At 44.6% G+C, this 17,826-nt stretch overlaps 1 protein-coding gene across 3 annotated transcripts in view; it reads left to right on the top strand.

Moving 5' to 3' along the window:
• Positions 1–17,826, top strand: part of ATRNL1 (attractin like 1) — a 948,738-nt gene that overhangs the window by 763,945 nt on the left and 166,967 nt on the right. Inside the window, exon 28 of one of the 3 annotated variants that reach the window (XM_045024153.1) lies at positions 10,200–10,666. The exons of the other annotated variants lie outside the window; for them this stretch is intronic. Within the exon in view, the coding sequence (XP_044880088.1) occupies positions 10,200–10,283 (84 nt within the window). The 3' untranslated portion in view covers positions 10,284–10,666. Of the gene's footprint in view, positions 1–10,199; positions 10,667–17,826 lie in introns of those variants that run through there. 3 annotated transcript variants of the gene reach the window in all.

Below are 17,826 nucleotides of genomic sequence, written 5' to 3'. Positions count from 1 at the left end.
GCCCATAGGGGCGGCGCTCACTCCCTGTGGCTCTTAGTCCCACCTTTGGCTATTTAGGGCCGGCGCCGTCCCAATACCCTTTAATTCCTTTTTACAGCCTGCGGCTTGAGTCAGAGCATTCTGTGTGGTATTTACCTCACACTTTTGTATCTCGATCTTTCTGGGATTTTGTTGTATATAGTTAGCAATTAGCTTAATAGCAACTTAGTTTTAGGTATAGTAGTTAGGATAGATAGTCATCCTTGTGAGATGTCCTCACCAGGATTTAAACATTGTTCATCGTGGGGGGTGGCTCTTCTCAATAGCAACTCCCACACATGGTGCATGGTGTGCTTGGGAGAAGGATACGTTAAAAATGGTGCTCCATCTGCAGATTGTTCAAGAAAAGAATGCAGATGGTAAGGATCTTGTGCCACAGGCTTTATGGTATGGAGCAGGCCAGGAGGCCCACTTCAGTGCTTGGGACTGCCACATATTCTCCAGCCCCTCAGACAACTTAGGAACTCTAGCAAGCCAGTGGTCCTTGGCCAAGCTCTGATGCTTCCCTCAGGCAGAAGAGAGATCGTTCTCCTTCCTAGGGTCCTCCGAGAAAAAGGTCTTCAAAATGGATCACAGACACTCCTTTTTAAGGAGAAGTGCAGACCGGCACTATGATTTTTACGGTACACAGGATGGAGCTTGGTCATCTACCAATTCTCTGGTACGGAGGCACCGTCAGCTGGACGCTCTCCCGTTGACTCTGATACTGTATGTCAGATGCCCACTGAGTCTGGTACCAATGACATTGGTACCGGCTATTTCCACACCATTAGTGTACCATGCAGTGTCAGTGCTTTGCCTCTCTGTTCCTGACTCTCCAATTATTCAGGATGTATGCAGTGTTGTTCTAGCCATGTTGATCCGAGGATATTAGCGAGACAAGGTGGATGTGGTAATATCTTTTATTGGACCAAGCTCTGTGTAAGCTCAAAAGCTTCTCTCTATCACCAACAGAAGTTGGTCTAATAAAACATATTATCTCACCCATTTTGTCTCCCAATTACTCAGGAGTATTCAGCTTCTGGGGCTTCTTATGTGCGGTTCTGGATTGATTGCAAACTTGTCTCAGTTGTCAGCACCATCTTTGGCACTGCCTAAGAGACAGAGTGGGAAATTGAAGTCGGCCTCAATAATGAGGAGCCCATTGGCACAGTCACTAACTTCTGTACCACAGATGACTGCAATGCAGACCACATCTACAGGATGGGTACCAACCCTGGTTTTGGTGCCACCTTCTGTTTCGGTACCATGTAGGAGTGTGATGCCTCTGCCAGTCCTTAAAACATTGACTTCTCTATCTACCTTGTACTGATGCAACCAGTGTTATTGGGCTTCAGACAAGGCTGGACGTTTGCTTGCTCCACTTGGGGTGGTTCCCCCCTTGCCTCCAATAACTTGGTGGGGGATTGTTGGGATCGAGCTTGGGGACGTCCTCCCTTGTTTTCGAGACATGTTCTCGTAGCTTGTTGAATCCTCCAATGGATCACAATCAGTACTGAGATTGGCACCACTCCCACAATAGAGACAGGGGCTTTTGGCCCACTGCCTACTGGCCACCAATGCTATATCCCTAACTTCAGTGACCTTGTTGGAATCCATGGGACGTTCCTCAGTCTGTAAAGTCCCGATCCTCAACCCGCTCCAGGGCATGGTCGCACAGCCAACCCGTGGTATCCCTCTCCAGCCATCTATTTTGCAGACTCAGATGGAGTCTGAGAGGAGGTTCAGCCAGGGTTGCTTATACAAGGACTTGTGCTGCTGCAGGAGGTTCCAATGGTACTGCTTCTTTCATCTTCCTTAACACCAGCTATCTCTGCAGTACAGGAATCTTCCTCTCCAGTGGCTGAGGGTTTTAAGTTACACCAGGATCTCCTGTGGTGAATGTCTTCAGCCTTAGGTATTCAGGTTGAGTTTGTGTGTGAAAATACCACAAGTTGGTGAACATTCTTCAGTCCTCAGCCCTGGGGAGAGTTGCTCTCCCTATAAATGAAGCACTGTTAGCACCTGCTAAGACTTTGTGGCATACCCCAGCTTCCTTCCTCCTACAGTGAAGCACACTGACAAGTGGCATTACATTCCTATGCAGGGTTTCCAGTGTTTCTGTTCTCATCTGGCCCCTAACTCAGCAGCTAATGAGAGATCCTGGGAAGGGAGATATAAATCCACGCCCCAGGACAAAAAGTCTAAGAGGCTGGATCTCGTGGGGAGAAAAAAATTATTTGACTGTGTTCTTATAAATCCACATTGGAAATCCGCAGGTGCTGTTACTGAAATATAATTTTGTGAATTGCAAATCTATAGCCAAATTGATGAACACGTTTCCTGAATACTTCAGGAAAGAATTCAGGTGTTTATTGCAGAAGGTCACCTGGTTGCCAGGGCATCTTTGCAGTCGGCGCTGGACATAGTGGATGCAGCTTCCAGAGTTATGGCTTCAGCAGTCATGATGAACAAGAGCTCGTGGTTGCAGAACTCTGGCATAGCTCCAGAGGTCCAGTAGAGCATAAACACCAACCTTTCCAGGGTTGTTTTTTGTTTTCTGACAGAATGGATGAGACTTTACATTTGTTTAAGGACTCTGCATTCATTGGGAGTTTATATCCCAGCAACAGCAGGAGCAAGTGGTATTTCTGGCAGATGCTTGATCTGTCAAGGCATCAAGACAACTCCAGGGAGGGGCATAAGTTGCACAACAGAACACCTTCTGGGTCTAACTTAACCGGCCAGCCCATCCTCCCCAAGCTTTGGGCAAGCAACCATTTAGACGGCTAGCCCGAGAGCAGCGTTCCAGTTGTGAACTTCCTGCCATTCGGAGATAGGCTTTCTCACATCCACAATGCTTGGGAGGCGGTAACCGCAGACAAATGTGTCATGAGCACTGTTGGATTGTGTTATACCATTCAATTTCTGTCCATTCCCCGCTTCCCACTCCCTACCCATCCGTTCTCAGGGACCCCTTCACGGCTCATATCGCAGGTCCAGACTCTGCAGGCTTGAGGCCTGGCTCAAGTTGATGTGTCGCTCAAGTTGATGTGTCACTCAAATTGTCAGTCATTGGATGGTCTAGTTCAGCGGTTCTCAAACTTTAGCAACCCAAGGACCCCCATTTTGATTTTAAAATGTTTGCAGACTGCCAAGATGGCTTCTAATTTTCCCCTGGGGTGCTCAAACCCTGCTTAGCCCTAGGTCCCACTCCCACTTCACCCTTTCCCCCAAGGTCCCACCCCACCTCTTCCCACCCCTGCTCCACTCCTGCCCCTTCTCTTCCCCACCCCTTTCCGCCCCCTCCCCTGAGCATACCCCATCCCCGCTCTTCCCCCTCCCTTCCAGCGCCTCCTGCATTCCGCTGAACATGTTCCCCGGCATGCAGTGGGCACTGGGAGGGAGGAGGAGGAGTTGATCAGCAGGGCTGGCGGCCCCAGACATGACTCGCAGACTCCGTGGAGTACCCTCGTGGACCCCCAGGGTTCCGCGTATCCCAGTTTGAGAACTGCTGGCCTAGTGCATGGGTTGTCACGTGTCTTGCAGTCTCTTGTGTGGTGGAGGGATCGAATCAATATTTGTGGAGGTGATCAAGGATCAAAGCACAGGAGGCTAGAGCCTTGCTAGTGCACTCATCTAGCAGTTAGTGAGCCCTCTGGTCCCTGCTTCCACACAGTCCCCAAACACACAATCCCTAACAGACCACACTGTAAATTTTAAGCAAGCCAAAAGAAAAATCAGAGACAAACATGCTCACTTACCCCAAGAATTAGTGCTTGCTCTTTCTTCAGCAGGGGATCTCCCTCTCAAACTCCCTGTTTGCTGACCCCTGTTCGCTTGACATTCATTGGATGTGAGATGGTGCTTAGACTTTTACCTAGGGAGGACTAAGCCTTTTCAGGCATCACCTTGAATTTTTGTCTACTATGTGGATCGAATGAAGGGTCAGGTGGTCTCTGCACAGATGATTTCAAGGCGGATAACTTCCTGCATCACAACAGCATATGAAGTAGCTCAGACCATACCTTTGTAGACATTATGGGCTCATTCAATAAGGGCCCAAGCAACATCGATAACATTCCTCAGCGATGCTTCAATACTGGAAATTTGCAGAGCTGCTACTTGGTCTTCTGTACATACTTTTACCAAGCACTATACTATTACCGCTGCATCTAGGTGAGATGCAAACTTTGGGAAGGCGGTTCTGCAATCATTGTTTAAGTAGGCTGAGCCTCACCTCCTATGAGTTCTGCTTGTAAGTCACCTGTGTGGAATACATGTCTGCAACCGAAGAAAAACGGTTACTTACATGTGCGATAACTGTTGTTCTTTGATGGGTTCAGACATGTATTCCATGACCCACCTTCCATCCCTTTTGCACAGGAGTGCCTACTCTTGACGTTCAGTGTGAAGAACCCGAGGTGGTTGGGGTGGCATTGCCCTTAAATAGCATGGGCTAAGCGCCACAGGGCACGAGTGCCCCCTCCTCCGATGGGTACTGCTAGGCAAAGTTGTCTGGGTGTGCGCACATCTGAGTAGAATAAACATGTTGAAAACCAACAGCTACAGTACAGGTTTTTACCACCCCATAGTCCAGTGCAACTTTAGGGCTCAATTGTGTAAGAGGAAGGGGCAGCATGTTGTTTGACTCACAGTCTCTCCCTCACTCACCTTCTGCTCAGGAGAAAGAGTCAAATGCATCCGGTCTATGCATCATGCAGTATATGTTTCCGAGTGCCTTGATAAAGCTATCCCAGTGAGTGTGTTAGGGAGGGGAGCCAAGGTCCACCCTCTACCTGCCCCTTTCTGCTTCCTCCCATCTTTCTGCATGAGGGGAGGATGTAGCAGCCCAGTGGAGAGTGTGTCCCATCATGTATTGCTACTCGTGATGCAGGTAGCTGACACACTAGTTGGGTCACAGTTTTTTCTTTCAGAATTATAATAACGCCTGGAAGTATTTTAATGCAGCACAGTGCAATTAATGTAGTGCAATGAAATGCAGAATAACTTCAAAAAATGTCCTTGAATGTTCATATAAAAGAAAAACCAAGTTGTTTTTCCATCCCCCAATGCACACTAGGGATAGATGTCTTACTAAAAGGGAACTGCAAACGCTATATTCAGCTTTCCTTAAAGTATTTCGTGTATCATTTCTGTTTTATTAGGAATTTTCTATGGGCCTGATTCATTGCCATTTGCAGTAAATGAGAGTCTTTCCATTATGATTCTTTCTGTATGATTATTGTACTATACGATAGTCTTCTTTAGCACTACTTTTCATCTGTCGGGCAAAAATGCCATTTAAATATATATTTTATTATAAATATTTGTAGGTTAATTTTTCCATGTCAGTCACAACTGAGATTACAATAATTTTAATCTTTTTATTAACAAACCATAAAGGACTCTATCTGATAATATAGCTAAGTCATTTCTCTTTCATGGAGAAGTCTACTATATTATGGATTTTTTTTCCTCTACACATTTTAAGATGTGAATGAGATGAAAGTATGAGTGTCAGAAGAAATAGCATGTGCATATTTAGGATTTAGATAAAAAAAAAAGAGTGTTGCAGAAGCTGCTTTGTCATAAAAGTGGAAGTTAGAAACTGTCACAATGAGTAAATTGGGCAGAGTAAGAGCCCAGGGTGAAAGGTAACTGGTAATGCAGAAACTTTGACAGGGTCTCAGCACTATTTCCAAGAGCTGGGAAGTGAATGATGCCTTTTTAAGTTTCCAAGGATGTTCAGTATAAAAATTGATCATATGTTATGCTAACTTCATGATCTAAACATTGATTGTGTTCATAGAAAGATTTTGGTCAATTGATGAATCCCTTCCATATTATTGTTCATTTATTAACTCAATCCCAATGTAACTCCGATTTAGTACACCTCTACCTCTATATAACGCTGTCCTTGGGAGCCAAAAAATCTTACCACGTTATAGGTGAAACCGTGTTATATCGAACTTGCTTTGATCCACCGGAGTGCACAGCCCCGCCCCCACGGAGCGCTGCTTTACCGTGTTATATCCGAATTCGTGTTATACCAGGTGGCGTTATATCGAGGTAGCAGTGTAATTGTATTGCTTATTCTTAGTAAAATGTGTAGTGTAGGTAGTTTTAGGGAAAAGCTTAATTGATTTTAAGATTTTTTTTCAGAATAAAAACCATAGAACACATAAAGTTGGTTCTTCTGTCATAGACTCATAGACTTTAAGGTCAGAAGGGACCATTATGATCATCTAGTCTGACCTCCTGCACAACGCAGGCCACAGAATCTCACCCATCCACTTCTATAACAAACCCCTAGCCTATGTCTGAGTTATTGAAGTCCCCAAATTGCGGTTTGAAGACCTCAAGCTGCAGCGAATCCTCCAGCAAGTGACCCGTGCCCCATGCTGCAGAGGAAGGCGAAAAACCTCCAGGGCCTCTGCCAATCTGCCCTGGAGGAAAATTCCTCCAAAACTGCAACAGAGTCATAAAGTATCACAGAGCCCCTGGGCTCTGTTCCTAAACTGATACCTTTATCGCTCACACTTCTTAGTTCTTATGAACTAAATAATGTTACTATCTTTCAATGAAAAGGATAATCAGGTGTAAATCCATTAGTTAAAATAAGTTATTGTGCAAGATCTTTTATGGTCAAGAAGAGGTGTTTTACATTCACTATCTACTAACTGTGTTTCTTTTACATATAAATCTGCATCCCGATAATAAATTCTCACATCTGCTGACACAAATTTCGTAGAATTAGTTGCCCAAATATTTTCTTTTGTGTTTGGGGGGTGGGAAGGCGGGGAGGAAAGTCTGGCATCTGATCAGTTTTGGCACTGACTTCAGTGGAGGCAGGATTGGGCCTTTATATTTCAAGTGTCAAGTATCAGAGGGGTAGCCGTGTTAGTCTGGATCTGTAAAAGAAGCAAAGAATCCTGTGGCACCTTATAGACTAACAGACGTTTTGAAGCATGAGCTTTCGTGGGTGAATACCCACTTCGTCATGCATCCGACAAAGTGGGTATTCACCCACGAAAGCTCATGCTCCAAAACGTCTGTTAGTCTATAAGGTGCCACAGGATTCTTTGCTTATATTTCAAGTGTATTTTTCCCAAAGATTTTTAAGGATTAAGGCTGCATTTTGTAAGAATTTACCTTGTTTTTGCCAAATTTTGAATTATTTTCTTAAGAAAGGAAAAATCTTATCACATGTTTTCTGGCAGCATATCTCTGGGGACATGACAACATTTTGGGGGAAAATGTGGTGTTCTCCCTGCCTTGAGCCTTGTTTAGTTAGTTATGCTTGTGCAAAATAGGTGTAAAATGCTACCATTCCTATCTGGTACCTTTCTACACACACTTTACCAGTAACTTTGCAGAGGGGTAAATGACTACACAAGATGTAAGGCAGTAAAGAACCATTCCCTTTCATCACACCTCCTTCCCTCCCTCCCTCCCTCACTGTCCACTTGCTTTTGAAGATGTACCTATCAATATGAAGGGGAGATTAGGGGAAAAGCTATTGTACTCAGCAGATGTTCGTTGTGAACAATGTATGCTCTAGAGGGAAAACAAAGTAATTCACGTCTCTTTGCAATAAGCTTCAAAGAACGTTGAGACCACAATCATTCATCTTTATGTAAAAGCGTGTTTCCAAAGAACTGCTTGTAGATCTCCCAAGATATGACATGTTCATTGACAAACAGTATATTGAGGAACATGTCACAGGACCAAAGCCATAACCTCAAAAGGCTAGACTCAGTTCTTCTGTCTTCAGCTCCATTGTGTATACTCATTGATATTCTCAACAGGAACCAACATAACTACAGTGCGTTTAGTGTAGGCAGTTCACACTGAACTTTGAGACTTATCTGTGACAGTTGAAAAGCGACTTCTCTAAACTAGTGGGGGATTGGTAGAGGACACCTCCAGTTGCATCAGTCTTTCTTATAATTCATTAGCAAATGTTATTTAACTTTGAGAACGGAGAGAGTTGTATGAGTCCTAAATCATAACTCTATTTTGTTGAGAAAGTTAAGCTGTTGCTGGTTCTCAGTGGCACATTGATTTCTAGGTCTAGCATCTAACACATTACAATATAAAATAAACAATTTGTGAAGCATTTAGCACTAAGGTTTGAATAGCAATAGTGCAACCTACAGTATATTTACTTTTCAGTCTGTCTACACTTACTTTATAAATAGATTCACTCTCTTCATAAATATAGCTGCATCTCTTCTGTTTTTCATCCCTGCAGTAAAACAGTGGGATTGATTCTCCACTGTATTGCACTATATGTAGGCTGCTGCACCTGTGTTCTGTTTTATTCTTCTACTAACCTTGTTATACTAAGTAGTGCATTGAGCAATGTGACTAATATCCATCCCATGTTTGTTCTCTCATCTTCTCCACAGGAGGAGAAGAGTTTGCAGTGGAATGTTTTGTTTTGGTAATTTTTTTGTTATTGTTTTTAAATATACTGGTTGCTATATGTTTGTATTAGTGAAGGCCAGTCAAAGAAATGCATCTTGCACCTCCAGCGAAAGGTGGTAAGGTTTGTGATGAATGGTCCTCAGTTCCTGTGGGAGTTCATTCCATAGTTTTACACCTGTCAGCTTTTCCCTCATTGTAGAAGGTTGGAAAAGTTCCATTGTGCCAGAGGAGTGGAGTTGCTGACCATGGTCTTTATCCCAGAAGTTTAGGCAGTCATTTAGATATCCTAGACCCTGGAGAGTAAGGATAGGTCTGCACTGAAGCTGGGTGTGAGCATCCCACCCTGGCTAAACAGACATATGCTAGCAATCAAACTAGCATTCTGAAAATTATAGTGTGGATATTGTGGCTCGTTCTGGAACTTGGTCTAGGGATCAGGTGGGCTTAAGAGCCTGAGCTCCAGCCCAAGCTGCAACATTCACACTGCTATGTTTAGTGCACTAGCTTGAGCCCCTTTAGCACATGTCTGTCTACCCAGGCTAGAAGGCTCGCACCCAGCCTTAGTCTCTGGCTGGTGCCTGAGTAAAGTTGAGGTAAGTTGCTTATGTAAACTAGAGCAGCCATGAGGGTGCTGTAATGAAAAATTGAAAGCTCCTGTACAGGGACCTTACTTAGTAAGAACATCTCACCGTGCTGCATAGTTGTTCTGCAAGTGATATCCCCTGGTGAGACATATGTCTCTCTTCCTGTTACCCTCCCTGCAGCAGGGCCGCCCAGAGGATTCCGGGGGCCCGGGGTCTTCGGCGGCGGGGGGGCCTTCCGTTCCGGGACCCGCCGCCAAAGTGCCCCGAAGACCCGCGGCGGGAGCCCCCCGCCGCCGAATTACCACCGAAGCGGGACCCGCCGCCCGATCTTCAGCGGTAATTCGGTGGCGGGGGGGGTCCCCGCCGCGGGCCTTCGGGGCACTTCGGCGGCGGGTCCCGGAACAGAAGGGGCCCCCCGCTGCCGAAGACCGGGCTGCGCTTCGATGGTGGCGGGTCCCGCTTCTCTGCCCCCCCCCCCCCCCGGCCCCGGCCCCCGCTTCTCCCGGCCCTGGCTTCTCCCCGGCCCCGGCCTCGGCCTCTTACCGAGAGCGTCGCCGGCGGGGCCTGAGCTCCGTCCCGCTCAGAGCCGCGTGCTGAGGGGGCGGGGCTGTGAGCTCCACGCCGAGCGGAGGCAGCTGCCCCGCCCCCTCCCCACGCCGCTCTGAGCGGGGCGGGGCTCAGGCCCCGTTGGAGCTCCCAGCCCCGCCCCCTCACCACGCGGCTCGGAGTGGGGCGGGGCTCAGGGGCTCAGCCGGAGTCTCGGCGCTTGATGCGCCGAGGCTCCAGGAGAGGGGCGGAGGCGGGAGCCTCTGCTCTTCTCTTGGGGGCCCCTGCGGAGCCCGGGGCCTGGGGCAAATTGCCCCCTTTGCCCCCCCCTCTGGGCGGCCCTGCCCTGCAGTATGTTTTCTGTTCAAGATTTTAGCCTGGTATGTAGATGATGGAAATTGCTGCATTTGACTTTGTCTAGTATGGAGGATTGCTTTCTCAGCGTGTATTTGCATGTTGCAATATGTGGTTACTAACTTTGGGGAACATTACAGAGGCTCTCACATGGGAGTGTGAGCTTTTGGTGGTTTGTTTTTTGTTTTTCCAGAGGGGCATTTTTCTTATGTGATTTATTCAGCATTTGTCTTAGGAACTGATTTTGCCTATTTTCACATACAGCCAGCTGGGATACTTTCCCCCTTTTGGTTCTTCGTAAACAAGAATGAGAGGACCATCGATTCAGGAATTAAAATTCCCCTGTGAGTCACTGGTGCAGAGAACAGGGAATGGACAGATGGTGATGGAGATGTGGCACACTTTTGGCTCTTCCCAGTACCCTGAAGAATGCCTATCTGCTGGTGTGCATTTCTGGTGTAAAAGTCACTGGAGAATGAGAATAGTGTAATTTGGGCCCTGGTCCTGCACACACATAGGCACATGCTTAACTTTACTCACACGAGTAGTTCCATTGACTTAATTGGAACAACTTGCATACTTAAAGTTAAGCATGTTTGCAAGTGCTTGCAGCACCAGGGATATATAGTCAATTACTGTGCATTGGAATTTACCCACAGAACTGCAGGAATAGTACTCACTTTGCACATGCAACCCAGGACCAAACCCAGTCCATAGACTGTTCAAAGAGGTTATGCTGTAAGTAATATGAAATAATCACACCTGAGTAAAAATGAGATTGCATTGGTTTATTAGAAGAGTGTCTATGCAGCTCGCTACATTAATATGAATTGTATAGACTGCATATTAACTGTAAATTAAAAGAAATGAAATCTCTGTTGGATAGTTGCTACTTTTTATGTTCTGCTGTTTATACAGGTATATGGTCTATTTTTAGAGATATTTTAAAAATCTACATTGAATGCAGTCATAGAAGCACTTAATCTTTATTGCAGTATTGGCACAGTTTTTCTCAGTGGGAAGTGCCAATGAGGAAAGTATGTAAACAGGTTTAATTAAGAGTCATATAGAGAACCCTTTTCAGGTTGTGTTAGGAAACTCACTTTCAACAGCTTAACAAAGAGATCATAAGCAATTTGAAATCAGTAGACATAAGGAATGGTACCCCATTGTCTGTAGATCTCTAACAAACTGCAGTAATTGAGAAAGTAACCTTGACATCTTTCAGCTGAGGTACGGATATCCACAGTTTATTATATTTCAGACAGTATCCATTACCAGAGATGTAGGGCCAAATGAACTCTAATGTTGCACTCTTCACAAGACATTCCATAGCTAGCAATAACATTAAGATGATGCTCTTAAAATAAGAATTTCAATTATGAGGCAGATGAAGCTATGAAAAAAATGACAGCTTTAATGAGCAGTTGGCGTTAGTATCCATTTGATAAGGAACAGAGTTATCATAGATACTGAGGGGAAACCAAAGAGAGCCTGCAGCCTTTTCCTATTGTGTCAGGTTGCCTACTGATGATAACAGAATGGAGTTCAAGTTAATTTCAGTTCACTTCCTCTGTGATCTCAGGATGTTGACACCACAGAGCAGCTTTTTCTTTTAGAAAGGTAAAAAAAAATGAAAAAATAATCATATTTAGATTTTCTAAAGCACTTTATTTTGCTGTTTCAGGGGCTAGTAAGTGTCATCATCCCTATGCAACGGGATGGGACTTCTACCCATCCAGGACAGGGTGAAGCCTCTGGGCACCTTGACTGAGGCCACTCAGGGAGGACGAACATCCTGTAAGGTCTCCACTAGGTTGAAATCAAAGAGAAAAATCAAAGAGAGAGAAAATGCAGCTGGGGCTGATAACATATTGGGCCCTACAGGGAAAGAAAGCAGTGACTGGTTTTGAAGGAAGAGATATTTTCTCCTGCGTGGGGCAGTTTTGATTTTTTATAACCCCAAAAGGGAAGGAATGAGAGGTTTTATTTTCTGTTTTATTCACAGCACTGGGTTTGAAATACCCTAGTTTGCAGATTCGCACGTTTACAAATGAAAACAGGATCTTAGAGAAGAAAATTAACCCCAAGCAAATTGAGAACATAAGGACGGCCATACTGGGTCAGACCAAAGATCCATCAAGCCCAGTATCCTGTCCTCTGACAGTGGCCAATGCTAGGTGCCCCAGAGGGAATGAACAGAATAAGTAATCATCAAGTGATCCATTCCCTGTCACCCATTCCCAGCTTCTGGAAAACAGAGGCTAGGGACGCCATTCCTGCCCATCCTGGGCTAAGAGCCATTGATGGACCTATCCTTCATGAATCTATCTAGCTCCCTTTTGAACCCCGTTATAGTATTGGCCTTCACAACACCCTCTGGCAAGGAGTTTCAGAGGTTGACAGTGCATAATTCCAGAGGTTGACAGTGCATTTACTTTTCAGTGTTCTTAGTTGTAGGCCACACACTACTCTCCAGGCTACCAAAGCATGACACATTGGAAACTACATTTATGGAATGGAGCAGAGCAGTGGCTCTGCCACATTCTGCTTTGTTCCAGACACTGCATTAAGCCCCTCTGCACAGCCTGGTGCAAATCATTTTTCCTTATGTCTCTGACATTATTTCCCCAGGATGTATATCCGCACATATTTTCCATGACCTACACAGCACAGTTTGCCTGGCAGATACGTCTCCATTTCAATAGAACATTTCCTTGCACCCTCTTAGTTCACAAACTTAAAAATATATATATATTAGTACAAATTGGTCTGCTCTGTGTAGACCTACCAAAGGGGCCTCTGAACTTTATTGGGAGTGTTCCAGGGGAAAGCCTGTGTGTTGCAATCTAGCCTTAGAGACTACAACTCCCATGATGCCTTGGGGAAAAGGTGGGAGACTTCCTCCTGCAGGGAGAGCAGGTGGTGGACTCCATTTTGGGAAAAGGAGTGAGACTGCTGCTGTGGAGCGCTGTCCATATCAGAAGCTGCTGCTAGGAAGCCAGAAGCTGCTGCTGGGAGCCTGCTGAGGCTTTGATCGAGCAGGGAGCCTCAGAGGCTGTTGATGGCTTCACTGGAGCCAGGGCGGAGACTGTTGCTGCGCTGACTGAGGTGGGCCTGCGGTGAAGAACCATGAGTAACCCCCACTCTGGGTTGGGAAAGTATTTGCAATGGAAGGGGCACAGCAGAGAGACTGAGTCTGAGGAGAGGCAGAGTGATCTTCCCACCGAACAAGGACCCAGAGCTGCTGACATTTGGTGGGGCCAGCTCCAGTTGTCAGAGGGGTTGTGCAGTTTGTTGCCTTGGCTGGACTGATGCACAGACCCAACAGAGCGCTGTCTCCCGCTGCAGATCTTCCAGCGCGCCCACGCAAATGTCTAGGACTCTGCAATCCAGAGGAGTGCACACCCCAGGGTGGGGTAAATGGTGGCAGTGTAAATGCCAGTTAGATACGTTTCATTTGTTACTGTATACTGTATTTGTTAACTGATTTTATTCAGTTGCCCACTGTGGATTTAAATTAGTAGTGACACCTACTCTTAGACTGTTATAACCTGTTTTTTTAAGTTGTTAAGTAAAGATGTGAACTTTAATGTAAGTATATTGGATGTATATTATTTATAATTGGTATTTTTGAGTTACATCCATGCCACAGATTATATTATTATTATTTATTATTAGAATAGCTTTATTCCTGGAGGTTCCCATGGCACACCATTGAGTGTGTACAGGGGCCAGCAAGGTGGAGGCACCGCCAATTTTAAATTCCTTTATGAGTAAAGGGACTGCAGTAGAGGGTGAATAAAGGATTCCCACCTATCCAACATCACCACTGGGATACTCAGGATCTTCTTAATGTCACCAACATCGGGTGCCCAGGCACACAGGTGAGTGTTGCCTGCTCCCGAGTAAGCCAGGGAGGAAAGGGGGGTTACATATATAATACATGCTCTTTAAAGATTTGTTCACTATTCAATCATACAATTCCAGACTTCTCTAGGAGGAGGAAAATCAGTGTTTTCTTTCCTCGGCTGTTTCAACCTGCACTGGTGATGTGACTTTGTTAAAAATACTAAAAAGGAATAATAGAGTAACTGTGGGGGGGGGGGGGGATGTATCTCTCTTAATCTGTTTAGCATAAAGGAGATCTAGAGAGTCTTTTCTAGGATTAGAGCCACCTTGTAAAAAGGAGCACATGGAATATTTTATTCACTTGATAAATTACTGCAATGCTGTTAAAACAGAAATATTGTCTGTTAACAGTGGCAGGAGGGCCCTTCAGGCTGAGATTAGGGGTTGTGATAACAGGGCGAAGGGTTCTGCTGTGGGTTATTGGCGCATCCTCAGCAGAACAAGGAGGCAGTGGCTGCCTCAGAGGAGAAGTGCACCCATTGAAGAAGGAGGCACCACCAAGACCCAGCACCGCCTCCATTTGCAAAACCTGGATCCATCACTGTCTATAAAGAGAAGATAAAAGATTCTTTAGTAATGCTTTCAGCAGAATCCATAGGATTAGAATATGCTGTGTGACCAAATTAGTTAATACAGAGGGATAGCCGTGTTAGTCTGGATCTGTAAAAGCAGCAAAGAATCCTGTGGCACCTTATAGACTAACAGACGTTTTGCAGCATGAGCTTTCGTGGGTGAATACCCACTTCTTCGGATGCAAGACTTGCATCCGAAGAAGTGGGTATTCACCCACGAAAGCTCATGCTGCAAAACGTCTGTTAGTCTATAAGGTGCCACAGGATTCTTTGCTGCTTTTAGTTAATACAGTATCACAAACAGGAAAATTATGTAATAAAAGGGCTGATCACTGTTAAAAGCAACAACTATATCAAAGGAATAAAATCTGCTTTCTTTGTTATAATGGAATAAGCACTGTCATTATACGAATCCTGTGTACAAAATAGACTGCTGCTCTATTTGCCTATTCAGACAAATATACCCTGTCTGCTATTTTTGACACTTCTTTCCTTAAACTATAACATTATTGAGTTTTTTACTGTACTAATGATGAAGCCCAAAATATTTTGTATCTAAAAATGCTGACAACATTTCAGTTAGATTTTAGCATCACAAAAGAAGAAGTGTGCTTCTCTCAGGATTCTCTAGCAGTAATCACATAATCTTATGTAGCTAAGTGTTATTATTATTATAAAATACAGAACCATCTTATAGACAATTCACTATAGTTTTCCATTAAATACAGAATTCTATACAACACAGACGTATAGAAGAGTCCATACTGTTTTGTTTTGTTTTTGTTAGAGAACAGGTACTTTAAAACATAACTCTTTGAAACTAATTTTAATATAATAGCCTGTCAAAACTGACTTTATGATAACGTGAGGGAAAAGGCGGGTGAGGAAATACCTTCTGTTGGTGAAAGAGACAAGTTTTTGAGCTTTGCAGAGCTCTTGTTTCTTTCACCAACAGAAGTTGTTCCAATAAAAGACAGTACTTCACCCATGTTATATTTCTCATATCTTGGGACTAACTTGGCCACAACAGCGTTTGTAATAATTAACATTTATATATTGCTTTTCATAAGTAGATTTCAAAGTGCTTTACAAAGATTGGTATGTAATCCACTCTATTTGGCACATAAGGAAACTGAGGCAGAGAAATTAAGTGATTTACCCAAAGTGACACAGTCTGTCAATCTCAGAACCAGGAACAGGACCCAAGTCTTCTGTCCTACCTCCTGGACTATACTGAACTGTAACAAGGACACATAAATATCCGTATTTTCATAGATTTACACACTTTAAAAATACAAAGGGCCAATATAATCACCTAGTTTGACCTCCTGCATAACACAGACCATAGCATTTAACCTGGTGATTACTGCAACTAGCCCAACAGTTTGTGGTTAAACTAGAGCAGGGTTTCTCAACCTTTTTCTTTCTGAGGCCCCCCCAACATGCTATAAAAACTCCCCAGCCCACCTGTGCCACAACAACTGTTTTCTGCATATAAAAGCCAGGGCTAGCGTTAGGGTGTAGCAAGCCAGGCAATTGCCTGGGGCCCCACACCACAGGGGCCCCCGTGAAGCTAAATTGCTCAGGCTTCTGCTTCAGCCCTGGGTGGTGGGGCTCAGGGCCCTGGGTTTCAGCCCTGCGTATTAGGGCTTAGGCTCTCTGCCCTGGGCCCCACCAAGTCTAACACTGGTCCTGCTTGGTGGCCCCCCCAACCTACTCACGGCCCCCCTCATGGGACCCCAGACCCTGGTTGAGAACCACTGAACTTGAACACTTTGTTTAGAAAGACAAATCTCAAGTTAGCGACACCAAGGTGTGGAGACTTTATTCCTTGATAATCTGCTCCAAGCATTAATAGCCTTCACTGTTAAAAATCTGTGTCTATTTCCAGTTTGAACTTCAGTGTATTTAACTACCAGACATTGGCTCTTGTTTTGCCTTTGTTGATTAGATTAAAGAGCTTTCTAATATCAGATATCTTCTTTCAGTGTGGGTACTTACAGACAGTGATTAAATTGCCTCTTAACTTTGTCTTCAGTAAGCTAAATAATTGAGTTCCTTTTCCCCCCTCTCATTATAAGCATGTTTAATGACAGGTCTTTCTTGAGCTCTTCTCTGAACCCTCTCCAGTTTTTCAACGTCTTTTCAAAGTGTGGACACACAGGGCCAGATCGTAGGCTGCTGTACATTTGTGTAATTCAGTTGACTTTGGTGGAGCTGCACTGTTTTACACCAGCTGAGGATCTGACCCAGTATTCCTGGTAGTGATCTTCTGGAGCCATGTATAAAGATAATATACTGTTCAGTATTTCTTTGTTAACACATCCAGGTATCGTGTTAGCCCTTTTTGCCACAGTATCCCATTGGGAGCTCATGTTCTCTAAGTCCTTTTAAGACTCATTGCTTTCCAGAATACAGTCCTACATTCTTTGTCTAGATGTATGACCTTGCACTGGTTGTTTTGCAATACATGTTGTTTCATTTCACCTAACTTAACAAGAAATCTACTTTACTCTAGATCACTGACATGCCCTCATTGTTATTCACTATCCCAACAATCTTTCTGTCGTCTGCAAACTTTATTAGCAACGATTTTCTATTTTTCCCCCCAGATCATGATAAAAATATCTACTAGTTCTGGGCCATGAATCAATCCTTGCAGGTTCTTTCTAGAAATGCCCACACTGACTGATCATTCCTCATAAATAATTACTTTTGGATATCTATCAGTTGGCTAGTTTGTAATTATAAATCTATAATTATTGCTGGAGTCATCAGATTCTAATATTGTGGTATGCTGTACGATAGAAAGTAATCTTTATTCATTACCCTCTGATTCTGTATTGATGCCTTCAGTAGCTTGGCCCCTCCTTTGCCTACAATATTCCTGGGTCATCATAGAGTATTGTTCCCTGTTTGTCAGAACTTCCTCAACTATGGGTACGTCCAGACTACCCGCCGTATCGGCGGGTAGCGATCGATTTTTCGGGGATTGATATATCGCGTCTCATCTAGACGCGATATATCAATCCCCGAACGTGCTCCCGTCGACTCCGGAACTCCACCAGAGTGAGCGGCAGTAGTGGAGTCGACATGGGGAGTCGCGGACGTCAATCCCGCGCCGTGAGGACCCGAGGTAAATCGATCTAAGATACTTCGACTTCAGCTACACTATTCATGTAGCTGAAGTTGCATATCTTAGATCGATACCCCCCCCCCCAGTGTAGACCAGCCCTATGTTATCACCCTAGGGAAATGTATATTCCTCCCTCCTCCAGTTAGATATAGCAAGGGCTTGTTAAGCCAAGATTTCTGACAAAAACCTGGACTGTTATTTTTTTAAAGATCTTAGGGGGCGATGTTTCTCCCTTGGTCTTCCTGCTACTTATGTTACTGTAATTTTTTGG

The sequence above is a fragment of the Mauremys mutica genome, chromosome 7 (genome assembly GCF_020497125.1).
Source record: "Mauremys mutica isolate MM-2020 ecotype Southern chromosome 7, ASM2049712v1, whole genome shotgun sequence".
Lineage (NCBI taxonomy): Eukaryota > Metazoa > Chordata > Testudines > Geoemydidae > Mauremys > Mauremys mutica.
The sequence above is the reverse complement of the archived record's forward strand: the minus strand, read 5'-3'. Positions and strand labels throughout refer to the sequence as shown.